This window comes from Aquarana catesbeiana, linkage group LG05 (assembly GCF_042186555.1).
Source record: "Aquarana catesbeiana isolate 2022-GZ linkage group LG05, ASM4218655v1, whole genome shotgun sequence".
In the NCBI taxonomy this organism is placed as follows: domain Eukaryota; kingdom Metazoa; phylum Chordata; class Amphibia; order Anura; family Ranidae; genus Aquarana; species Aquarana catesbeiana.
In genome coordinates this window covers 591,289,790-591,317,530 of record NC_133328.1, presented here as the reverse complement: position 1 = coordinate 591,317,530, position 27,741 = coordinate 591,289,790, and the positions used below count along the sequence as shown (strand labels likewise).

The 27,741-nt window shown below is 43.1% G+C and overlaps 1 protein-coding gene across 1 annotated transcript in view; it reads right to left on the bottom strand.

Moving 5' to 3' along the window:
- Positions 1 to 27,741, bottom strand: part of LOC141146079 (fibrocystin-L-like) — a 491,542-nt gene that overhangs the window by 80,586 nt on the left and 383,215 nt on the right. Inside the window, exons 57-63 of the mRNA XM_073632839.1 lie at positions 23,113 to 23,201; positions 18,760 to 18,914; positions 16,514 to 16,643; positions 16,279 to 16,397; positions 3,580 to 3,709; positions 432 to 605; positions 210 to 313 (exon numbers count right to left, since the gene is read on the bottom strand). Of these exons, the coding sequence (XP_073488940.1) occupies positions 210 to 313; positions 432 to 605; positions 3,580 to 3,709; positions 16,279 to 16,397; positions 16,514 to 16,643; positions 18,760 to 18,914; positions 23,113 to 23,201 (901 nt within the window). The remainder of the gene's footprint in view (positions 1 to 209; positions 314 to 431; positions 606 to 3,579; positions 3,710 to 16,278; positions 16,398 to 16,513; positions 16,644 to 18,759; positions 18,915 to 23,112; positions 23,202 to 27,741) is intronic.

The window sequence follows — 27,741 nt, the reverse complement described above, 5'->3', positions numbered from 1 at the left end:
ACTGGAAGGTCAACACTGTAAAGAATACCGGGCATCACTGGAAAGAAGATTTCTACAGGAACCATCAGCCTGCAGGACTAGGGATATACTTCATTACAGGTAGATTGTTTGACTGTAACTGTAGCAAAAAAAGCCCCTAAAATTCAACTTTAAGTCAGTACTATAGGTCACAGAGTAGATCTGTGTATACACATCTGTAAGACACTTACCTCTCCAAGGTTGAGGAAAGCCAAGGAATAGCGGGGGTCTATGGGGTCTCTGTAACCTTCCTGACCACTGTGGTAGAATTCCACATGTGATATTCTTGCATTTCCTTCAAAGAGTAAAATAAAAAAGAAAGACACATTTATAATAGCTGCCTTTTGTGTGGCCAGAGATAGGAGGTGCAGGTTAAATATATATATACAGTATAGTATTCATATTCAGTTTACCCTTATAGGCCATCCCATTGGCTGAAAATGTGCCCACAAGAACACGAGCTCCAAACGATTGACTGTACCAGCCTGGGTAATCTTCCCCAATGATCTTGATGTTTCTAGTGAGCAGAGCCACATCTGCTGCCAGAGTGTAAGTCAGGTTTGTGTTGGGTACTTGATAGGTGTTTGCTGTGTGAAATAATACATGAAGTATAAATATCTATGTAAAACAACAACACAAACATGCCTGTAGTAGCCATGACTAGTATGTCCACTTAAAGATCAGGCCTTTTTATGACACTCAGTATTTTTTGCTAGAAAATTACTTAGAAACCCCAAACATTATTTATATTTTTTTAAAAGAGGCCCTAGAGAATAAATTGGTGGGTGTTGCAATTTTTTATGCCACACGGCAGCAGTTTTTCAAACTCCATTTTTTGGGATAAAATACACTTTTTTGAATTTTAGTGCACAAAAACACAATACATAACCCAATTCTTTGGTAAAGTTTAAAAAATGATGTTACACTGAGTAAATAGATACCAAACATGTCACGCTTTAAAATTGCACATGCCCTTGCAATGGCGACAATGTCAATTTTACTATACATAAGCAAAGCTTTAACAGCCTTCACAGGTTACCACTTTAGATTTATAGAGGAGGTCTGGCGCTAGAATTAATGCCCATGATCTGAGATTCGTGGTGATACCTCACATGTGTACAATGATTGCTATCTGCGTGCATGCGGGACTCCTACATGCATGCGGGATTCCTGCTTTGACCACTACACACTGACCACTACACTGACTTACCTGATTCCTATATTGGCCACTGCAATATACAATCCACTACACTACACAATACACTATACACTGACCACTACACTACACTACACACCACACCACACTGACCACTACACTACACACAGACCACTACACTACACACCACACCACACTAACCTACCTGATTCCTATACTGACCACTGCACAATACACTACTACACAAACTACACTATCCACTGACCACTACACAATACACTATACTACTACACAATACTTTATACACTATACACTACCCACTACCCACAGACCACTACCCAATACACTACATACTGACCGCTACACAATACTCTACCCACAGACCAATACACTGACTACACACACAATACACTATCCACCACACACACACACTATTAGAGGTCGACCGATATGGGCTTTTCTCTGGCCGATACCGATATTTAGAAATCAGGGTGGCCGATGGCCGATATATGATGCCGATTTTTGCGGAAGATATTTTAGGCCGATTTTTTTTTTCGGCAGGTGGCACTGGCAGGCACTGACAGGTGGCACTGGTTGGCATTGGCAGATGGCACTGGCAGGTGGCACTGGATGGCAATGGCAGGTTTCACAGCCAATAGTGTAACTGTGTGAAACTGAATCCTCTCTGTAACTGTGTGAAACTATATGGAGAGAGAGAGAGGAGCTGACAAATTCAGCGTGATGTCGGGGGTGGGCGGGACCCGGGGTGGGCGGGACCCGGGGTGGGTGGGACCCAGCAGCTATCTAGCCAATGATTGGGCTGTTAAAAAGGGGCGGGGACACATACACGTAGCGGACCACCCAGATCCCATCCCATTGGCTGGTGCTGGATAGCTGGATCCCGCCTACCCCGGGTCCTGCCCACCCCGGGTCCCGCCCACCCCCCGACATCCAACCTCAATTTTGACAGCTCCTCTCTCTCTCCATACAGTTTCACACATCGCGGCACTGCTCTGCCAACAGAGTGTGGAGAAGGGAGGAGGAACCCCACTATACACTATCCACAACACTATACATTACACTGACTTTCTGGCTGCTCCCTCTCCCCAGACCATATCTATTTCCCCCGGGCCCGCATCAAAACTCACAAGTGAGTCTCTTACCTTTTTTTCTTTCATTTGCTCTGCCTCTGCACAGCCGCCTGTCACACTGCCAGACTGCCTGCCCCGACGGGGACATGATCGGTGACCCGGAGAGGAGGAGGAGACAGCGGCCACAGCTCACAGTGAAGGCCAGCCCTGCTCCGCCGCGATTGAGCACAGGCCAGCCCCACCTGCTGAACATGACCCCTTTCACCCAATCACAGGGTGCCAGGGGCCGGCCTGAGACTTAACATGGCGGCTGGAGCACGGGAGTGAGTGAGTGAGGGTGACACATACTGGCGCAGGATTTCGCCCCCCCCCCCCCAAATGTTGCGCCCGGGCCTAGGCCCCCCTCGCACCCCTCCACGCTACGCCAGTGTAGGGCAGGTTACAAAATACAGGCACAAATGAGTCTGTTAACAAAATGGCATGCATCCAACAACAGTGCAAGATCAAAATAACAGTGAAGGGAAGCAACTGTGAGATCTAGCAGAAGTAAAAAGAATATTCAAGCTGTTCTAATAAAAAGATTTGCATTTTTTATTTACAGCATTGAAAACAACAGTAGTGTCTTTCAACCTGCATGGTTCTTAATTGTTCTGAAAGGCGTACTCTTGTTTTAATGTTGCATATCAATAAAGGAGAGCTTTTTATGAGAATTCCTTGGATATTTTAAAAGCTTCATCATGTGCTGGGAACGAGGTTAAAGCACAAGGATCATGCCCTCCACTTTAAGATGTAGCTGAATCCTCTTTTAGGATGAGCTGTATTTTTCAGTGATTAAGGTTTAGTACTGCACTTTTGCAGTTTAAAGTATAACTAAAGGCAAAACTTTTTTTTTTTGTGTTGGGTAGAGTGGAGAGGGATTTGAATGCTTGTCAGTTTTATATTGCTGTCTGTGCCCCCGTGAGAGTCACCCTCTTTATTTTTCCTTTTTACCATTAGCATTGGAAGTGAAAGTAAAAGAAAATCCTAAATTTTGGGTTGTCCCCAGAAAAGTAATGGAGGGGAAATCTTCCAATGGGGACACTGGGTCTGGTGACCTGGGGGTCCCCAAGGGACTCCCTTAATTTGCAGGGAGTTCCCAATAACTTGCTGTTTGGCTATGGGGCAGGAAGTGAAGGGAAATCCCCACAATGGGACAACAAAATGGTGAAAAAATAATCTGACAGGTTATAACCCTCCCTTGCTTTAGCCATAATGAAAAAAAAAAGTTTTGTCTATAGTTTTACTTTAATAAGTAAGCCTTGTCACATGTCTTACCTGCATGGTTAAAAGTGAGAGAGACATTTAGAGTGAGGTTTCTCTGGTCAGGTGACACATCAATAATCCTCCTGGTTTCTGTCTGCCAGGCACTGTAACTGGTAGTGGTGATAAGGATATCTTCACCGACCTAATGAAAAAATGTGTATTGGTAAACTTTACATTCATATGAACTGTGCTGTTAATTATGAATGTGGTTAAAAAGACTTATAGCTGTAAATGGGATAATGAGTATACCAATTAGTAAAACTCCAGGCCCTGTTGTAAAATATTGACCTCCTGCAGGCTTACATCTCATTGTATGTACACTATATCACCAAAAGTATTGTGACACCTGCCTTTACACGCACATGTGAACATAACCACTTCCATACAGGGCATTTTCACCTCCTCCTGCCCAGGCCAATTTTCATTTTTTTTCAGCTGTCATGCAACACTGTACCCAAATAAAAATTTATATTTTTTTCCCCCACAAAAAGAGCTTTCTTTTGGTGTTATTTGATCACCTCTGCGTTTTTTTATTTTTTGTGCTATAAACAAAAGAAGAGCGACAAGTTTGAAATAAAACACAGTATTTTTTACTTTTTGCTATAATAAATATCCCAATTTAAAAAAAAAAAAAAAAAAAAATTTTTCCTCAGTTTAGGCCGATATGTATTCTACATATTTTTGGTAAAAAAAAAAATCACAATAAGCCTATATGATTGGTTTGTGCAAAAGTTATAGCGCTTACAAAATAGAGGATAGATTTATCCGTTCCCAGTCGATGCTTGTTACAGGGAAACATGTCGGTTGGAGAGAATCTTATGACGTCACCATGCACCAGCTGCCAGTCTGAAAACCTGTGTCTTTGCATAGTATTTGTTTGCTGTGCTTAAGAAATCATTTTATGGAATAAACTACCATTATTTACTACACCATGAAGTTCTTTTTCTTCTAAATCTCATACTTACTGGATGAGCATTGGGCAGAGTGACTGGAAGGTGGAAATTTATTAAAACTTCTTGTTGTCCATGACGGAGGAGAGTGGCTAGTGTTTGGAGCGGACCAGATGGATCGTCACAGCTGATTACTGTCCATATCAGACAAGCTTGATCCCTATAACTTGGGGTCCATTGTGTCTGGTAAGAGGCCATCTGGCTTTTTAGCTTACTTCTTCGCTGGGATATAAAGTACTGACCAGTTGCCATTACAGATTTCTAGGTGCTGCACCAGAAGTTGCCTTCATTGTTCCTTCTTTGTTACTTCATATTTTTCATGTGATTTGGGACTTTTGTAACCAAATAACCAGAAGTTGCTTTTATGTGTTACGTTTTAAAAAAAAAACATTTTTTTGTATTTTTTTGGGGACTTTTTTATACATTAACAATTGATTCACATGGACTGATTCACTCACATGTTATGTGTTTTTGCATGATTACTTAACAATGTGTTTTTAGGTTTGCGCAATCTTCTTTTTTCTATCTAGATAGATTTATGGCATTTTTTATTATTATTTTTTTACTAGTAATGGTGGTGATCTGCGATTTTTATCATGACTTTGACATTGCGGCAGATATATCGGACACTTTTGACACTATTTTGGGACCATTCACATTTATAGAGCGATCAGTGCTATAAAAATGCACTGATTACTGTATAAATGTCACTTGCAGGGAAGGAGTTAACACTAGGGGCGATCAAGGGGTTAGATGTGTTACCTAGGGAGTGATTCTAACTGTAGGGGGAGGGGACTGACCAGGGGAGGAGACCGATCGGTGTTCCTATATACTAGGAACACACAATCTATCTCCTCTCCCCTGACAGGATGTGGATCTGTGTGTTTACACACACAGATCCACGGTCCTGCTCTGTAACGAGCGATCACGAGTGCCCGGTGGACATTGCGGCCGCCGGACAGGCGCATGGGCTCCTCGGTGACACTGATTGCACGCGTGCCCCCTTTACTGCTGGGAAGCCGAGGACGTCATATGATGCCCGCCCAGGATGGGAGATCCCATCTGCAGACGTTATATGACAATGGGCGGGTAGGAAAATGATTAATGACATCCCAGTCTTAGGCCATAGGGTTCAATATTGAGTTGGCCCACCCTTTGCAGCTATAACAGCTTGGCCTGGCTCGCAGTCTCCGCTCTAATTCATCCCAAAGGTGTTCTATCAGGTTGAGGTCAGGACTCTGTGTAGGCCAGTCAGGTGTGTCCACCCCGAACTCGCTCATCCATGTCTTTATAAACCTTACTTTGTGCACTGGTCCTAATCCTTTGGTGGAGGAGGTATTATTATACCAGTGAACAAAGCAAAGTCCATAAAGACATGGAAGAGCGAGTATGGGGTGGAAGAACTTGACTGGCCTGCACAGGGTCTTGACCTCAACCCGATAGAACACCTTTGGGATGAATTGCAGAGTGGAGTAGAGACTAAAGGCAGGCCTTCTCCTCCAACATCAGTGCCTGACCTCACAAATGCGCATCTAGTAGAATGGTCAAACATTCCCATAGACACACTCCTAAACCTTGTGAATAGCCTTCCCAGAAGAGTTGAAGCTATTATAGCTGCAAAGGGTGCATCAACTCAATTTTGAACCCTACGGACTAAGACTGGTATGCCATTACAGTTCATGTGCATGTAAAGTCGTTCCAATACTTTGACAATATAGTGTATCTTCTTTTGGTGTGAACCAAGCATCTGGATCTATTCACCCAACAATCCATGAACACAGGTTAGCTATTGTTTTAAATGGGTCTAGTTCATATATTTGAGTGCACCAACAAGTGTTTTAGAACTGCTACCTTGTTCACACAGGCATAGTCAAGTGTACACCCATGCAAAAGCCGTGTATGCCAGCATGGGGATCAACAGGTGTTGCATGCATCCCCCTGCTGTCAGTTCCATTTATGTCATGTGGGACACAGTGACTGCACTGACAGAGCCACTGCTCCCAACTTGACATCCATGTGGGTGCAGGTCTCTGAACGTAGACAGTGCAGATTCAAGGACCTGTACCTACACAGATGTCAGATTGGGAGAAGCGGATGTGTCTGTGCAGCCGCTGCAGCCTAATTGACATGAATGGGACTGCCTACATGAGGATACACAGAACACCTATGCATCCCTAGGGTCATGGTGTACATTTAAGTATGCCTGTGTGAACAAGGCCTAGCAATAACATACAGACATACATACATACAGGCCGCTGACAAGCTGGGAGAGACATTTACAACAGGGGGCAATGTATACAGGGAGGGGGATAGTGTAAAAAGGAAGTGGGAGCAGTGCGTAAAGGAAAAAAGGGGGTCAGTGTATACTGGGGGTTAGTGTATAAAGGAGGTAGTGTGTAGAGAGGGCGGGACAGTGTGTACATTGGGTGAATTTAACCACTTGCTGCCAAATCACGTACATGTATGTGACTGATTTCAAGTGGTTAAACCAGGATTATGGCTACAACTGTCAGCCATAACCCCAGTATCATTTTCTTCAGCCGGCGATGCTCTACAAAGTAAAAAGTAATCTTACTGACTAATTAGTTGCTGGATTGCTTTTACAGGTGGCAGAAGGGGCCCCCCCTTCCACTGCCCCCTGGTGCTTCTCCAGGCTTTCCCGTCCTGGCAGGAAGCCCAGGATCTGATTTGGGATGTTGTACCCACATACAATAGAAACGTTCAGAGACCGGATCATCTCCGATCACCTCTATGGCCTAGGACACTGGAAGCGACAAGCATTTTTATCACTTAGGGCAGATGCAAACACTGCCACTTTTTTCTGGAAAGCATGAGATCTATGTTTTTCTTTTGCTTTCAAGGGTAGAGGAGAGACCTGGGGTCTATAAGACCCCAGGTCTCTCCTTAAAGAAGATCTGTCATGCTTTATTCATATCACAAAGGATGTTTACCAACTCAACTACCTAACCTTCTCTTTTAACCTAACACAATGGACACAAACCACCACTTACTCCAATGGCAACACTCTCAACCTCTCTAACACCCATTTCCCTCTCTCCAATCACAACCTCCAACTGCAAACAGTTACCCATAGGATCCTTCACCACCTCAAACTTTCTTTTCTTATTTTTCTTATCTCAAATGCAACATCTGTTTCCACGGCGCTAAACAAACCTATTTTTGATAACGTCGCACATAGATGCATCAAGATGGTTCTCCCGTGCGTCACTTCTGGCCCAGTGGAACGCACACCAGGTAATCGGCAGCCTCCATTACTCTAGTAGCAAAGATGCCGTTTTTAAACAGTGACGTTTTTTATTGGTTTTATATCAACTTTTTATGTAAAATGCCTTATAAGCAATAAATTACCTAACGATTTTACACTATGAGGAGCAGCTTTTTCTCCATTCATTGTATACTGGAATAATCTGGCTTTGGAGCCAAGGAACCGTTTGGAGGTAATCTGCACCAGTGGGAGCCACCGAAGGACATCACAGTTGGATAGGTCTCCCAGAAAAAAGTCTACAAGCTCAGCAGACTTTTCTTACTATAAGGTAGGGGAGTCCATACTATCCGGTGAGTGCGGAGTGTCTACAGTCTCTCACGTGGATGCACAGATATCTATTTGGGAACGGAGCATGACAGCACTTTATTGCACAGAACAAAAACTCGTTTTGCACAATAATCATTCTTCATGCACTCATATTGTCACTTTAAAATAATTTTTTGTACACTTTGGATAACTGTTACAATGTAACAATTCTCAGTACAGATTGGTTATAGCATATATCATATAAGTAGTGGCACTATTAACCATTTCAATACTGGGCACTTTCACCCCCTTCCTGCCCAGTCCAATTTTCAGCTTTCTGCGCTGTCGCATTTTGAATGACAATTGCGCGGTCATGCAACACTGTACCCAAACAATTTTTCTTTCATTTTTTCACACAAATAGAGATTTATTTTGGTGGTATTTGATCACCACTGGGGTTTTTATTTTTTGCGTTCCAAATAAAAAAAATTGGCAAAGACGAGGTGGCACTGATGATGAGGCACTTATATGCAGCACTGATGGGCACTGATAGGCGGCACTGATAGGTGGCACTGATGGGCGCTCATAGGCAGCACTTGTAATATGTTGGCCGATTTATGTAGGATATTATATTATTACATATGTGTACACATACAGTACAATAAAGTACAGTACCTAGGTATGTGAGGTATGGTCTGTTATTCGAATTACGCATTTCAAAGAGGACTTGTTGATCAAAGGGGATACTGACCAAACATTTACTCCACATATTAAAGGGGATAGATAGTGACTCTGTGCTATGTTGATGTTAATATGCAAGAATGCAAATTAGGGCAGTTTATGACTGCAGCTGTTTACGGCTAGGGGTCATTATCTGTCACTCTGAAAGACAGAAGCAGATCAACGGCCTAATGGAAATGGCCAATCGATTTGCTCAGCCCTTCGGTGTATAAGGTGTACAGTATAAGCTGGCAATCAGTCTTTTCATTCTCCATTAAGGTGACAGAAGGAACTGGGTTCTCTGAAGGTGCCTGTCACCTATTTTATATTTACTCTGTTGTATTTTGTCATCTGTTGCAAGTATCTTATGGACTTTGTTCTGTCTGAAGTTTCAATAAATGCATCCCTCTGGAAGAATCAGGTTGCTGCGGGAACTACTAATCATTATAATAGTAACAACTAAATAATTATCTACGACTCAACTACATCACTATATTACTACATCACTACAGCACTGATGGGCACTGATAGGTGGCACTGGTGGACACTCATAGGTGGCACTGGGGACACTCATAGGTGGCACTGATGGGCCCTCATAGGTGGCACTGATAGGTAGCACTGGTGGGCACTGATAGGCATCTCTGGTGGGCTCACCTGGTGGTCTCCAGTGAGCATCCCTTGGGGTCTCCAGTGGGCATTCCTGGTGGTTTCCAGTGGGAATCCTCGATGGGTTTGCACTGATAATTTAATGTGCTGATTAATGACCCCCCTGTCAGGAAAGCAGCTGATCTTGCTCTCCTCTACACGCATCTGTCAGTGCAAGTGGAGGAAAAGCCGATAAGCATGGGCTTATTGGACACAGCTGATCACATGGTAAAGAACCTACTTCAGAGGCTCTTTACCAGGATCGGCAATGCGGTGTGTCAGATTGACACATCACACCAACGACCGCCACGCTGCGCGTCCCAGTGGGCACGCGCTAGCGGCTTATCCAGCTGGACATCATATGACGTCCAGTCAGGATAACATTGCGGCTGTCATTTTGTTATATGGCGGGTGGGAAGTGGTTAATTAGTTTAAGGTGAAGCAGGCTCTGTCTGTACATGTTTTCAAACCTACTACACTGTTCTCATCAAAACCCTCTCATCCAATCCTTGTCAACTTTTTCCCCTTAACTCCTTACTTTAACCCCCACTGCCTTCACCCACCAACTTACTTACTGTCCAGGAGATTGCCAATCATTTCAAAAACAAAATCAACACAATTCATAATTAAATATCTGGTGTCTAACTTTCTCCTCCAACCAACACACCAGGTCCAACACTACACTCAATAATTTCCTCCTTCAACCCTGTTACCACAGTGGAAGTTTCCCAACTCCCTACCTCACCATCTGTCCCCTCACAATTACTACAACCCCCTTCCTGCTCTATCCTAAACTCTCTCACCCCGCATCTTTAACCTCTCTCTCTCCTCCGGCACCTTTCCCTCCCCACTCAAACATGCACTGGTTACCCTAATACTTAAAAAAACCCTCACTGGACACCAACTGTTTGAATCATTTAAGACCCATCTCCCTGTTACCGTTTGCCTCCAAGCTTCTTGAATGCCTTGTTCACAACCATATGAGTTGCTATCTTACTGACCACCTGCTCGATCCCCTACAGTCAGATTTTTGCCCACAACAATCCACTGAAACTGCCCTACTAAAACGCACTAATGATTTACTAACTGCCAAAACCAACGGCCATTACTCTATACTCATACACTTAGACCTACTGCCTTAGACACAGTTGACCACCCACTCCTCCTCAATAAACTCCACTGGCTTGGCCTCCGCGACTGCTCTTTCCTGGTTTTACTCTTTCAAGAGTGAGTCAGAATATATGCAAAGATCAGAAGCTTTAAAAAGCATTTTGATCAAAGAGGAATCTGAACAAAAAATAAAGAAAAAAAGGAAATATAACAGAGACGTTAAAGACTATAGTGATAACATAGTTTTTAGGTGGCAGGTCGTAGCTCCCCCTGAACCGTCACCAAGCATTATTCCAACAGACTCACTACCTACCCCTGTAGTGAATGGTGGAGTTAATATACACCATGCTTCTCCTAAACTCCCAAGAGGTAGAATGGGCATGCAGCAACATCAAGGCCATTCTAGGGCTAGAGGGAGTGGAAGAGGATCTCTTCCTCGCCCCAATTATCAGTCACCGCCACCCTGGAGACATTGGGAGGGACAACACGCTTCAGTATGGTGTGGTCACTAGGAATAGATTTACCCCACTATCTAACACCAATAGAGGGCCTAATTCAAGAGCAGGTGGGAGCTTTGATGTTCCCCATCCCTCCCTAAACCAACGGGATTTTCAGAAGGCCAACAGGGGAGGTCAAAAAAGAAATGGGGACGGAAGAGAGGGAGCAGATGGGGGAGGAATCTTCACTCCAAATAGAAGGAGAACTTAGATGCCAGCGGTATCATCAATCTCAGCAATAAGGAATTATCTAAGGAAGAACTCTTAACCCTGAATAAGGGATTAAAATTTGCTCCTACACGGAACCTTAATAAGTTCCAAACATTCATAGATATACATAAATACACGCGGAAATTGAACATCAAAAGGTACATCATGAGCAATCCAGCTAGACAATTAGTAAGGGAAACCTCTACTATTGTCCATACAAATTTGTCCAATGCTTCGCTTTTTAACCCCCCAGGAAATTTGGCTCCAAATGTCAATATCTTCCGGGATTTGGTTATTAAGGACTTGGCTAATTTGAATACAAGGGTCATTCGATCCAAGCAGGATATCGCCGCAGGAATGGAATCACTTTGTAGCAGGAAAGATATAGTGGTTCGCCCCGCCGATAAGGGAGGGGCTATTGTCATTTTGGATAAGGAAGCTTATTCTAATGAGATGTTAAGGATCCTTTCGGATTCCGAGACATACTCTCCCTTGTCGGCGGATCCCACATCAAAATTCAAACAAAATTTTAAAACACTTGTCCAGAAAGGTTCTGATATGGGCATTCTGAACAAGAAGGAGAAGGAATACTTGGTACCCTCGGCACCACGGTTACCAGTTATGTATATATTGCCTAAGATACGTAAAACTTTGACTAATCCCCCTGGGAGACCCATCATCAGTAGAATTGACTCGGTTACATCATGAGTTGGTAAGTACATTGATAAGTACTTACAACCACTGGTGATGGGAACCCCCTCTTTCTTAAAAGATACCAAGCATGTTATCAATCTACTTGGTGAGACAGAGTGGAAATCAACATATTTACTGGTAACCGCGGATGTTGCATCGCTCTACATGGCTATTTCTCATCATTTTAGGTCATGAAGCGGTGCAACATTTTCTTTATCGAGACTCCAATATCTCAATCACGCAAAGCAAATTTGCGTTGGAGCTACTGGATTTTTCAATGAAGCACAATTATTTCTGGTACAATGGTCTTTATTACCTACAGAAGAAGGGAGTGGCCATGGGAGCAAAATTTACTCCCAGTATGACCAATTTGTTCATGGCCAAGTGGGAGGAAGATGTGGTATTACATGATAGGCGTGATGAGCTTATTTTATGGAAAAGGTTCATTGATGATGTCCTTTTTATATGGGACGGGGACATTGAATCTGTTATGACCTTTTTGTCCTTTTTGAATAATAATGATAGAGGCATTGTTCTCACTCATGAGGTTAGTCCCACCCAGATTCATTTTCTGGATTTAAAAATAACTACAGAAAATGGGAGGATCATCACATCTACATATTTTAAAACGACAGACAGGAACAGATATATTCCATTGGACTCTTGCCATCACCGTTCCTGGCTGTCAGCAGTTCCGAAAGGACAATTCTTGCGGCTCAGGCGCAATTGTGCTAATTTAGAGGATTATAATAAAGAAGCTTTGGTTCTCAAATCCAGATTTCTGAACAAGGGCTATGATGACCAGGCCCTTGATTAATTAATAATGGAAGTTGGCAATAGGGATTGCCAGACTCTTTTAGCCGACAAATCACCACAAGTAGAGAACAGAGAGGATTTTGGCTTAGCTTTTTTGACCACTTACTCTAGCCAACATTGGGCCATTAAACACATAATTAAAAGACATTGGTCTATCATTAAAAATTACAGGGTTTTGGGGCCTTTGTTGGCAGATAAACCCTGTGTGCTTTTTAGAGGTGCCTCTACTCTTAGGCACTTTATAGCACCTAATGTCCCGGACCCGCCTACAAGACCTACTTTCTTTGGAGATCTGAAGGGTTTCTATCCCTGTAAAAAATGTCAAATTTGCAATATTAATGCATTTCGGGGGAGAAGATTAACTGAATTTACATCAGCAGGGACAGGTACCACACATTTGATCAAATCCTTCATCACCTGCACTACGAAATGTGTAGTGTATCTTTTAAGGTGTCCTTCCGGGTTAGAATACATAGGGCACACCACTAGGAAGCTACAGGTGAGATTAGGTGAGCATGTTGCCAACATTCAAAGCGGCTTTGATAAACATAATGTTTCGAAACATTATGACCTTAAACATAATAGGGATCCCACAGGCACCGTGTTTTTTGCCCTCGAAAAATATATACCACACTGGCGAGGTAGCAATGGCAGACGTAGCATATCTAGGAGTGAGACCAACTAGATATATAAATTAGGCTGCCATGTGCCCATGGGCTTGAATGTGGAGTGGGACATCAATTGTTTTATCAATAACGGCTGATGTCCCCTTCTCCTCCTTGATGTCCCACTCCACATTCCTTTTAACCTCTCCTTTTAACCTCTCTTTAAACATAAGATATCCTGTTTTATGTTACACCATCTAGATTTTTAATTTTGGGTGATTTTCCCTTGATTTGAATACTGATTTATTGTATATGTCTTTACCTCTGAAGGGCGATACGAATGACCTTTAGCAATTTGTTTCTCTCTTGTCCGGCTTTTAAAGGATTATCAATTTTAATGGAACATAATTACAAATTATAAATGTATTTTTGAAGCAATATCACAATTGTCCACAAGATGGCGTTATGAAAGCTTCATGTTCTATACGTTTTAATTGTGTTAGCCAGCATCAGGAGTGCTTAACACTCCTCCTGTAAAGTTTCAGCTCCAGGTATCTTAATTACGCAACCAGTGGCTGAATCTCCTTGTTTCGCCGCTCAGGTATATAATGCGTATTCACGGACGTGTGGGCATGCCCCTGATGATGTCATTTCTGATGAAACGGCCGTAGGGTAAACACGCACGTACGTACTGCGCATGCGCGGACTTTCGATATCTAGTGGAGCTGATTTTAAACTCCTTGCAAGGAATACTTTTATGGATGCCTGTTTGGCAAATTTTAAATAAAGGAAAGTCAAACCTTTCTGCACTATCTGAGTTTTTTCTTTCTATTTGACACTTAGGCCACTCCCAGCGGTGATTTTTCCATTGGATCGCTATTGGAGGCATTGGATGACCGTCTGCTTCTATCCATCCATCGTTTCCGGACGAGACCCATTCACCTAAAGTTGAGGTCTTCATGCCTTTTATTAAGGGCTGTCTGGTAAGCCTTTAATCTTCCTATGGTGACGGGTGTCTATTGCGGTGGAAGTCACGGATTCATTTACATAGCGAACTCACTACGATAATTGGGCAGCACAGTGGTGTAGTGGTTAGCACATTCACCTAGCAGCAATAGGGTAGCTGATTCAAATCCCAATCACGACACCATCTGCCTAGAGTTTGCATGTTCTCCCTGTGCCTGGGTGGGTTTCCTCCGGGTATTCCGGTTTCCTCCCACACTCCAAAGACATGCTGGTAGGTTAATTAGATCCTGTCAAAAAAAAATTGGCCAAATATGTGTATGTTGTATGTGTTTGTAAGCGTGTCAGGACCCCATGGGGCAAGGACCGCGCTATACTGCAGATGGACACCGGCAGCAAAAAGCGCCCTGAGGCGATTCAGTTCATTATATTTTGATTATGTATGATTTATTTTATCACTAGTGGATCACTATACACTGCGGTTTCTTTTGTTAATTTCTTTTGTATATCCAGCGCTGCAATTCTTTTATACATATTCAGTGGTGCCCCCTATCAGGGTTTTAGTGTCCAGCTGCAGGATACCTCTTCACAGGTTTTTGTGTTCATATATTATTCATTTTTTGCACACCTAGTGCAATTTTTTTCTTTAGAATTATCTGGTTTTACTCTTACTTATCACAGCGCACTTTTGGTGTCACATTCAACATCATCTCCTCAACTCCTCTTCCTCTTTCTGTGGGGTACTCCAAGGCTTTGTCCTTGGACCCCTCCTATTCTCTCTCCTCACCTCTTCTCTGGTTCATTTGATAACCTCTTATGACTTCCAATACTACCTCTATGCCAACAACACCCAGATCTATCTCTCCACTCCCCGGCTCACCTCCTCATGTATCACAAATCTACTAAGCAACATATCAGTATGGATGTCACACCACTTTCTCAAACTTAATCTTTCTAAAACTGAGCTTTTAATAATTCCTCCTCCCCGATCCCCCCCATGACTCTATCATTGATATCAGCGGCAAAACGATTGGTCCCTCTGCACATGCCAGGGTGCAATCCTAGTCTCTGACCTCTTCTTGAACCCCCACATCCAATCACTGGCTAAATCTTGCCGCCTTAACCTCTATAACATTTCCAAGATCTGCCCCTTACTGACTGAACCCACAAAACAAAATATTCAGTCCTTGGCTATATCCCTCCTTGACTACTGCAACTGCCTCCTCACTAGCCTACCTTTACACAGGCTATCCCCCCTTCAGTCTAATATGAATGCTGCTGCTAGATTAATACACCTTACTAACCGATCCATGACTGCTGCCCCTCTCTGCCAATCTCTTCACTGGCTTCCACTAGCCCAATGTATAAAATTCAAAATACTAACCACAACGTACAAAGCCAACATCGCCCCCCAGCTACATCACTAACCTCATCTGCAGATATCCCTCAAATCGTCCTCTCCGCTACTCATCTAGACATCTTGCATTTAATCTCCCTTGCTACCTCCTACCACATTTGCATCCTAGACTTTTCCAGAACATCTCCTATTCTCTGGAACTCCCTACCCCAGTATGTCCGGTCAGCTCCTTCCCTGTCTGCCTTTAGGCGACCCTTTAAAACTCATTTATTTAGGGAAGCCTACCCTTCCCCTACCTAAGAACTGTAATTGAGTCACCGCCTCAGATCATCGCCTGCAGTTATTACCTTTTGTACCACCCCCCCTTTAGATTGTAAGCTCCATGAGCAGGGTCCTACTATTCCTTGTGTATTGAACTGTATTGTAATTGTACTTTCCCCTTTATATTATAAAGCACTGCATAAACTGTTGGCGCAATATAAATCCTGTATAATAATAATAATACTTTATTATTATTTAATAACCCTCTCTTACTCTATCCAAAATTTAAAAAAAGTTTGGCTTTTAGTTCTACTTCAATTGTCAGCCTTGCCAACGATCTTTTCAGACATACCTGCCAGTCCACAGGCTCTGCTAGGATGATGTACTGTGATCCAGCTGGTGCTGTATTTGCCAGCTTAGTCCTATATACAACACGTGGAAGTCCATGAAGATCAAGGTCTCCAAATACACCTACAAAAAAAAAAAAAAGAATTCCAATATTTACTTACATGCTGTAACTTGAAAAAAAGGTCAGTATATGACATTGAAAGTTATTCAGCGATATATAGTTGTCATTCTGTACTGACCTAGAACTTTTGATCCCTGATTTGGTCCATTTGGCAATGGTAATTCTGGAGTTGAATGGCTTCCTCTTAATACAATATGTAGTTCTCCCTGGAATGGGTCAATCTCTGTTCCTGCTATTAACCATCCACCCTGAAAAAAGCCATTAAAAACATATATGATACCTGAGCCCTCTAGAATATCAGAATCAACAAGGGTTAGTCTAGATATAAGTAAAAACATTGATAAAGTAGATTTAGCTGGTTAGTGAGGCGACATCTCCCCAATCCCCATTCAAGAATTTCATGGCTCACTGTAATTGTACACAAGGAGTAAAACATCTCGCCGGCTCACACTCAGATTTTACAAGTTGGAAAGTGTTGATGTATAAGTCCCAATCACCAGAGGCATTCATTATCATCCCCTAGCAAGTGATAAAAAGGCCAGATTATCACAAACATTGCTCAACAAATGGGGGCATAATTTGCTATTATCAGAATATATATATATATCCAGCATTACTTCTACAGCCTCATACGGTATAAAAAAAAAACATGAAAAATCCAAAAAGAAAAGTATTCTGTACTGTCAAAAGTTTGTAGACACCTGATCATCATACTTACAGTACATGAATTTATTGGACATCCTATTCCAAAACCATGGGCAGTAATATAGAGTTTTCCTATCTCACTCAAACCCTCTTTTGCTGCTATAACAGCCCCCACTCATTTCAGAAGGCTTTTCCACAAAATTTTGAAATGTGTCTGTGTGAATTTGTGCTCATTCAGCCAAAAAAAGCTTGTAAGGTCGGGCAGTGAATTTTACTGAAAAGATCTGGCTTGGTGTTCCAGTTTATCTTGAAGGTGTCCAAAAGGGTTGAGGTCAGGGCTGTATGGAGGCCCCTAAAGTTCCTCCACACCAAACTCATCAAACCACATCTTTAAGAGTTGGCGTTGTGCTAAATGATACAGTCATGCTAGAAAAATCAAGGGCCTTCCCCAAACTGCTGCCACATGGTTAGTTAACAAAGTTTTCAAAAGTGTCTTGTTTTCTGTTACATTAACAGTATCTGAAACATCTCAATTGAATCATTTGCAGGAGAGTCCACACACATTTGGCCATATAGGTAGGTCCTAATGAAACTCTGGGTGTAATGAAATGTGTCATCCCATGTGACATTGAAGTACATCACTCTCCAGGGACTTGGTGTGGCCATGAGTGAGCATGCAATATGGCACTCATGTATCATAGCTAATAGACATTGCTTACTGTCTGGAAGGCCATGTATCTGCGCCACCTTTGATATCACACTATAGAACGCTGCCATATGTGATGCTTGTTTGGGATGTAAGTCCTGGGTGAGTGATAAGGATTTGACCGCCAAGAATATATACAACTCAAGCAGCTTATTACACTTGACATGGTTCATGGAACCGTCACAGGATTGCCAGGTATGTACTCAGAACAAGCCTATGTACGGTATAAGATTTGGTTGTTTGTCCTGTCCTGGGTGTGGGAAACATGATTACATCAAGGATAATGCCTACACCTCATATTTATATCCCCTTTGGGGTGACTCAAAGAATCACGGTGAATGTATGCATTAGTTCCCTATGTCAACAAAGGATGGATATTGGCTCCAATATATGTTTTGTATAGAGTCTACTTGCAATCACCTTTGAGTCAATAATATGATTCTACATACCAACTATATGGCCTAATCTGTTACATTTTTAAAGACTGATAACCATGCAAATGTGAGATCTATATATGAGAAGTATATTGTCTATAGAATAATCACATGTAGTATATTGGATGACGCTAATGCCAAGACATTATTAATATTTAGTTTATGATAGCCATGATGTTGCATATTTACACATGTAAGTGTTCACTTACCGTATATATATATATATATATATATATATATATATATATATATATATATATATACAGTATATGTATTGTTTACTGCACTTTAAGCATTGAGTAATTGTTTAGACAAATTTCCTTTTTATTGGGGTTTGTGGGAAACAGCAAGTTTCCATGAGTAGCCAATATATTGTTATAATATACTGTGCACCTTTTCAAGAATAAAGAGAGTCATTTTTGATATTTTAAATGCAAATTTTACTGATTATCCTTTACTTGATTGACTAGTAGGTGTGATGGTAACATGTCCACAAACTCTTGAGAGGAATGGAAGGATGTTTCTAATCTGCTACTGAATTACACTGAAGTCTCTATAAGAGAATGGTCATTTCCTTACCTGTATAGAGATATAGGTGGCATTGAGGACTGTTGTTTTAAAGGAGGGTGCTGATCCCACTATTGAGTTGTCTGTGAGGTTTTTTAACTCCAAAATACCATAAATTATAAGTTTCTCCAGATAGGGGATGTCTATATCTGCTATAACCCACTTGCCTGGAAAAGAATGAAAAGAACATGTTTAACAATCTAGTATGAGTCCCAGCAGTGGCTAGTGTTCTTCACACAGCCAACTAGAAATAAGTCAACTTTCTTTAACTTAGTAGCAAAACATTTAAGGATTACACAACCCTAAAGGAGAAGTGCAGGATTGTAAATAAGCATACAGTATCTCACATAAGTGAGTACACCCCTCACTTTTTTGTAAATATTTTATTATATCTTTTAATGTGACAACACTGAAGAAATGACACTTTGCTACAATGTAAAATAGTGAGTGTACAGCTTGTATAACAGTGTAAATTTGCTGTCCACTCAAAATAACTCAACACACAGCCATTAATGTCTAAACCGCTGGCAACAAAATTGAGTACACCCCTAAGTAAAAATGTCCAAATTGGGCCCAAAGTGTCAATATTTTGGGTGGCCACCATTATTTTCTAGCACTGCCTTAACCCTCTCGAGCATGGAGTTCACCAGAGCTTCACAGGTTGCCACTGGTATCCTCTTCCACTCCTCCATGACGACATCACGGAGCTGGTGGATGTTAGAGAACTTGCGCTCCTCCACCTTCCATTAGAGGATACCCCACAGATGCTCAATAGGGTTTAGGTCTGGAGACATGCTTGGCCAGTCCATCACCTTTACCCTCAGCTTCTTTAACAAGGCAGTGGTCGTCTTGGAGGTGTGTTTGGGGTCGTTATGTTGGAATACTGCCCTGGGGCCCAGTCTCCGAAGGGAGGGGATCATGCTCTGCTTCAGTATGTCACAGTACATGTTGGCATTCATGGTTCCCTCAATAAACTGTAGCTCCCCAGTGTCGGCAGCACTCTTGCAGCCCCAGACCATGACACTCCCACCACCATGCTTGACTGTAGGCAAGACACACTTGTCTTTGTACTCCTCATCTGGTTGCCGCCACACACGCTTGACACCATCTGAACCAAATAAGTTTATCTTGGTCTCATCAGACCACAGGACATGGTTCCAGTAATCCATGTCCTTAGTCTGCTTGGACTAAGGACACGGGCTTTCTTGTGCATCATCTTTAAAAGAGACTGCCTTCTGGGATGACAGCCATGCAGACCAATTTGATGCACTCTGCAGCGTATGGTCTGAGCACTGACAGGTTGACCCACCATCCCTTCAAACTCTGCAGCAATGCTGGCAGAACTCATACGTCTATTTCCCAAAGACAACCTCTGGATATGACGCTGAGCATGTGCACTCAACTTCTTTGGTCGACCGTCGCAAGGCCTGTTCTGAGTGGAACCTGTCCTGTTAAACCACTGTATGGTCTTGGCCACCATGCTGCAGCTCAGTTTCAGGGTCTTGGCAATCTTCTTATAGCCTAGGCCATCTTTATGTAAAGCAACAATTCTTTTTTTCGGATCCTCAGAGAGTTTTTTGCCATGAGGTGCCATGTTGAACTTCCAGTGACCAGTATGAGAGAGTGAGAGTGATAGCACCAAATTTAACACACCTTCTCCCCATTCACACCTGAGACCTTGTAACACTAACAAGTCACATGACACCGGGGAGGGAAAATGGGTAATTGGGCTAATTGACTTTACATTGTAGCAAAGTGTCATTTCTTCAGTGTTGTCACATGAAAAGATATAATAAAATATTTACAGAAATGTGAGGGGTGTACTCACTTTTGTGAGATACTGTACATACTTACCTACTGTACCTACTGAAGCATTGGTCTGATGTTGTAAGCTGTCCCTAACCAGGTCTAAGCCTGAGAACTAAGCAATCACGTGACCACTGGTCACTCAGTTGTTGGGTCTCCTCAGAGCAGAGAGCAGTGACTGTCAATCATTGCTCTCTTCTTTGTCCCTCCAGTGCTTACTGAAGTACCGGGCTGAAGAGGGGATGGGAGTGGCTAGCTCAGGCTTTCAGTGGCACAGAAGCTGAGCCAGCTGCCAGTCAGGGATCTGGGTGGATCACAACATTATTGTTGGGATCCTTCTAGAGCCTAGAGTGGTTCCGTGACGTCAGCTGACAGTGGGCTTTAGCCCATTGTTGCCTAATTTTGGGTCACAGGAGAGCACAAGTAAGTGCACTCCTGTGACCCACATGAGAAGTATGACCAAAACAGCTCTGGCCATATTACTAATGCCACATTTTAGTGCAGGGTTAAAAATAGTATCCTTACCAGATACTGTTGATGTCATTAAAAAAAAGAAGCTAGAGTTTAAGATCGGGAGAAGCTTTTAACTACAATCTAAGTAAATATTACTGAAATTCATTATCATTCACTATCATCATTCATTAAATACCAGGGCACAGAATCCTGTGAACTTATTCAAGCTCTAGTTGGTTAACTTTATCAATCACATAGAAAATTGCCTAACTACAAGTGAATAAATATGTAGATCAACCAGGCACAGCTCAGGTACTTAGATTCCACTTTCTGCACTAAATAGTGATGCACATGGGCGTAGCGTAAGGGGTTACAGGGGTCACAATCGCCTGCAGCCTCCCTGTCATATTAGCATATCCTCCACAAAAACCAGCTCCGATCTGCCCTAGGGCCCCACAGCCACGCTCCAGTACTGGGCTTCTACTTTGCCTTTCACAATCCACACTTCTCTGTTCCCATTGGCTGAGGAGAAGCTGTGAGCCATTTCCTGAATGGAGAGGAGCACAAGGTGAGAACAGCCCAGGATGGGGAAGTGTCTGTGCTGTGTGCTGGCAACATGGAATGGTAACCGAGCTCAGCGAGGCAAGAGGAGGAGATTGCCGCCCTGTAGCCACGATGGGACCGATGTCACTGGTGAAGTATGACACAGCTCAGTGTCTCCTAGTCACCAACTGGGATCCTCTTTACCCCCCCACCCGGGGATGTCTACTTACCCCACTTCTCTGACAACTAGGGAAAAGGTGCACACCTCCGGGAGGTGATCTTCCACCAACACCTGCTAACACTGACAGAGAAACCTTCAGAAATTGCTAAAACAAATCCCTTAACACCTCCTCGGGGGGCCCCTGAAGGGCTGCAGGCTCCAGATTTTGTGTCACATGCCTTTGCCCTCCCAGATCTAAGTTGCCCCCCCCCCAAAGCCCCCTGACCACCCCCTCCACCCTGCATGCTGTGCCCGGCTGCTGAGCTTCTTTTCCATTACAGCACTCTATACTGTTCCTCCTCCACAGGGTTGAAATCACACAGCCAGTTAGCCATGATCTGCACAGGGTGTATCTGCCTACTGCAACTACACTGCTGTTCTGACCAGAGAATTTCAGAGGTCAGAACGACTAAGTGATCTGCCAGGGGTCCCTGTACTCTGATTCTCCAGCGGTGATCCCCGTCCTCTGATTCACCAGCAGTAATCCCCGTCCTCTGATTCACCAGCGGTAATCCCTGTCCTCTGATGTAAAGAGGAACTCTGGGAACTCAAAACTCTTAAGCCACTTTGAGTATCTTGGCGTGCGGTGGTTGATCGGTGCCCACAAGCTTCAAGCTACACCTCTGGTGATGTACAATGAGTTTCCAAATAATACATGAGTGTTAGTATCCTCTTGACACAAGCACAGCTGATAGGAATCTGGGCTGGTCACATCAATGCCATGGGTCTCCATACTAACTGTCCTCTTTCCATTTGAATATCAACCTGTTGTTTCACAAGAATGTCAACACTCATATAGGTAATTTATGCTTGTGGTTCTTAATTAGAACATTAACTACGGTGAACACAAAAGTATAAAAAGCCAGACATACACATTAAGGCTAAGTGCTGCTAAAAAATAGTTAGTATAGGATCTTGTGCTTCTGTAATCATTTTTATTCATCTAATATAAAATAATCCCTGAAAACCCTCTTCTTCAGAGAAGCTTATTCTGCCCACACTTAACAACTGTACTTTGATTTTCTCCATCAGCTCATCCCCCACAGTTATTACCTTTTGTATAATTTGACCCTCCCTTCTAGATTGTAAGCTCTAATGAGCAGGGCCCTCTGATTCTCCCTATATTGAATTGTATCATAACTGTACTGTCTGTCCTCATGATGTAAAGCTCTGCGCAAACTGTTGGTCCTATATAAATTTTATATAATAATAACAATTTTAAAAAAATGCAATTATTGAAGGAAAAAAAACCTCATCAAAATATCAGATTTAGACATGCTCTAGTATGTAAATGATATATAAATGATAGGTATTTGGTTTGGGGAAAAACATAGCATTTTTACCTGCAGGAATGGTGACAGTTGATCCATTTATCGGGACAGTATAATTGTTTTCTACAGATGATTGCCAGAAGGAGTTGTTAGACCAAAGACTGGAGATAAAAACACATATTTTTAGAGCCATGAAACATTGAGGCTGAATAATAAGCAATGACCAAAATTCTACTGCTACAATTGGTGCAAAGTAGAATCATAATTTCTATTCTGTTAATAATAAAAAGAAAATGACAAGCAACCATCCCCTACATACACATATTTCTTAAATGCTTTAGGCCTCTCATTTTGAGGAGACTTAGGCATCTAGGACTGTGTTTTTACATATAGACTTGACTCAACGTTTTACTTCAAGAACACTACATTTCAAAAGAGCCAACTTTTCTAAACTGCGCTCAATGCTACAGGATATATGGTGGGACCAAATCCTTGAAACATTGAACACAGAAGAAAAATTGGAGTGCTTTAGGAACATTAAATAAAAGTATCACCAAGTGTATTCTAAGGTGAAATAAATATAGAAGAACAAAGGGAGGAAGCAAATAAGCAGGAGTTCTACTTTTTGGTGGAACTCTGCTTTAAGGACAAAAAATGCCCTTTAAAAAGTACAAAGCGGAGGGGGTCATTGTCAGCATTCCAACACTACAAGGAATGCAATAAGAAGTGTAAGAATGCAATCAGGGCAACTAAAAAAGATTATGAGAGACACATAGTGGAGGAGAGTAAAAAAAATCCCAAGAAATGTTTTAAATATATTAACATTTAAAAGGCAAGGGCGGAACATATAGGATGAGAAAGGGAAGATGGTTACAGATGACAAGGAGAAGGCAGCTGTACTAAATGCTTTCTTCTCCTCAGTCTTCACACAGGAAAAGGAAGAGTATAACAACCACAACTGTATTGTTGGTAACACTAACAGAGTCCTGAGTCTGGAAAGAATTGGAGAGGCTAAACATAAATAAATCACCAGGACAAGATGGCTTACACCCGAGAGACATTAAAGAACTCAGTCAGGTTATAGCCAGACCGCTATGGTCAAAGCATGCACCTTACCTTCATGCTTTGGCCAATCACAGTGCGATCTTCTGTGAGAGCCATGATTGGCCAAAGGCAGGGTGCCCTTAGCCAATCATGGCTCATGGGGCTAAATCCACACCCCACACTATATAAGGCTGCATAAGTCCAGAAACCAATCAATCATGAAAAATAATCCTGAAAATATTTGAAGAAAGTCCAAAAAAAAAGAGTGAGGGTGACTCCAAAACTGCTCAGCTGTGTTTTCAAACATCCACCACACCTCTGTGACGTGAATCCACTCCCTGCTGAAATTCAAACTCACCAGCTGTTAAGGCCTCTCACTCTCGTGTTTGGCCTGACAGAGCCTCTAACCCATTTACATGGGGGTTAACATGAGAGCATACACCTCCACTGCTCCATAGGAACACCACTTTTCTCAGGTTGGTAGTATGACATAAAAATAAAAGAAGCTCCAATAGTGTAATCTCGTTTAAAAGATTTAATCACATATAAAACAACTTGTAATGAACTCACATTTAAAACAAAATAACAGGCAAGTCACTTCACGGCAAATGGAGAACTCCCACAGCACAGCAAGCAATAGCAACTGAAATAACAATAGGCAGGCCACGGCGGACCCAGGAGGTGTGTGTGCTCACATTCGTCTCACCCGTCCGCAGCACTCGTCCCTTCACTGGAGCTCCGCTCTGTCCCCCTTCACTCCCTCCTCTAGCACTTGTGTGAGATCGCCGTGTAGCTACGCCCCGACATGTTTCATCATAAAGATTTAATCATGGGAACCCCCATTTAATATTAATTTTTACTTTTTGGGATATTTAGCAATATATGTTTTTTTCACTTTTTTTCTAGTCACGTCTGTGTTCAGCTCACTGGCTGGATAAGAGTGTCTGGCATCTCCCCACCTGGGGATTAGCGCCACTATTTCATCCATAATTTTCTTTTGGTGAATTCGGTTTATATACATTTTATTGTTAAGTGGCAGCTTTGGTAGAGTTTTGACATTTATTAACATAGCGCGGAGGTGGTAATACAGGTCAGGGGTGGCGTAATTTGCACCTGGTTATCTCCGGTGTACAGTATATAATACAGTGCAGCCGCTGTACAGTATATAATACAGCGCAGGCGGTGTATACAGTATATAATGCAGTGTGTGCAGTATATGTTACACTTCAGGCGGTGTACAGTATATAATACAGTGCAGCCGGTGTACAGTATATAATACAGTGTAGTGCAGTGTGAAAAAAAATCCCCATCATGTCTGGAAGGAGGTAGACGCCCACAGGCTACTAAAAGAGGGCAAGCAGCCTCTGTGTCTACAGTGAAAAGTGGTGGTCACGGACATGGTGCAGGCGGGGCACGCTTGTCTTTTTTTTCTGCTGCTGGTCATTTTATTAAGCCACAATATGCACAATATCATCGTCTGTCACCCAGGCTCATACTAGTTTGCCTTCCAACGCAGCTTCCAAAGCGGACTATTCCACCGGCTCCTTGTCCACAGTTACTCCTTCCGTAGCCCCATCATCATGCACGGAGGAGTCACCAGAATTATTCGACCATAGTGTCGGTTACATTCTGCTGGAGGATGCAATTTGAAGCCTCCCATGTTGGTTCCCAGGTTGAGGAAGGGAGTAACCTAAGCCTAGAGAGAGGGGGTGCCAGAGAAGGACAAGAAACTATCAGTCATGTTCCCCCAGCTGCAGCATACTGCCAAGTTTGCTCCAGTGATGAGGAGGGAGGGGATGATGAGGTCACTGACTGTACTTGGGTGCCTGAGAGAAGAGAGGAGGAAAGTGAGGAGGAGGCACAACTCCAACGAGGCAGGATGTCCTCCAGGGGCCAGCTTAAGGGCAGCCACCCTGTTGCATCATACCACAGAGTTCCACAGGTGCAGGGCACTGCTGACTCCCCGCTGACTTCCAAAATTTCATTGGTGTGGGCTTTTTGTGACACATGTGGAGTAGATCGCACCGTTGCTGTTTGTAATCTATGTCTGAAGCGGATAAAGCGTAGCCAGAACAGCACCACATGCTTGACAAGTCATATGACGACCTGCCATGCAGTCCATTGGCAACAGCACCTGAAAGACCCACATAATTAAATAAAGGGGGACTTCTCCTTGCTCCTTATCTGTGATCTCAACCCCTACTATACCTCCAGTCCTCTCAAAAACCTGCACTGAGAGGAATGAAGGTATAGCAATAGGTGCCACAAGTACTTGCAGGCAATCTGCTGGCAGTACACCACTAGTGCAGGCAAATTTTGTGACCCCAGTTGCTGAACCATAAAAAAAATACTGTCCAGCCATCTACATGCTCAGAGTCTAAATTCTAGCTTGACCAAATTGCTAGCACTGCAACTGCTGCCTTTTCAGCTGGCAGACTCTGCCCCCTTATATGAATTTGTGGAATGTACTATACCACAGTGGCAGGTTCCAAAATGATTTTTTTTTTCACGTAAGGCCATTCCAGCTCTCTACTGTCATGTGGAAGGCAATTGTTTGGCCAGGGTGGTCAACAGCAAGTTTCATAATACCGCTGACTCATGGTCCAGTAAGCATGGTCAGGGATGTTACCTTTCCTTCACAGCGCACTGGGTAACTCTGTTGGCAGCTGGGAAGGATGCAAGACAGGGTTCAGTGTTGGAGTTTGTTCTGCCACCACGCCTCCAAAAAGCTACGCAAGCAGTCAGGCTAAAAGATGCCATGCGGTGCTTCAGTTGGTCTGCTAGGGGACAGGAGCCACACTGGGGCAGAGATTCTGTCAGGTCTGCAGGGGCAGGCTCAGAGGTGCTTGACGCCACGGCAGCTTGAGCCAGGAATGGTTGTATGTGACAATGGCACCAACCTTCTCTCTGCCCCCTGGCAGGGACACTTGACCCATGTTCGGCACACATCCTGAATTTGGTGGTGCAGTGTTTCTTGCCCAGGTACCCAGGCTTACAAGAACCTCTGAGGCAGGCCAGAAAAGTCTGTGGGCATTTCTGATGGTCCTACAATGCCAGTGCTCGGCTGGCTGACATTCAACAGGAATTCAACCTGCTCACCAACCGCCTCATTTGTGACATGCCCACCAGGTGGAACTCAACATTGGCAATGCTGCAGCTGCTGCACACACAGCAGAGGGCCATACATGAGTATCTGTGTGAGTATGGCACTAGGACAGGCTCAGGGGATCTTGGCTTCTTTTCGTCATGCTAGTGGCTACTGATAAAGGATGCATGCACTGTCCTGTCGCTATTTGAGGAGGCAACAAGGATGGTGAGCAGCGACAATGCATGCATCAGTGACATTGTCCCTCTAGTCTTCCTGCTGGAGCACATGCTTTGTGGAATCATAGACAGGGCACTTGAGGCAGAACAGCGGGAGGAAGAGGAGGACTTAACCTTAAGCTGCGTAGGGGGTTTTTCACTGCCAGGGCGATAAGGATGTGGAATTCTCTTCCACAATCAGTAGTGTCAGCAGGAAGTATCGATAGTTTTAAAAGACTCTTGGATGTACATCTTAGCGAAAACAATATACAGGGATATGGGAAATTATTTTCTACATGCACACACACATCAACACAGGTTGAACTGGATGGATTGTTGCCTTTATTTAATATT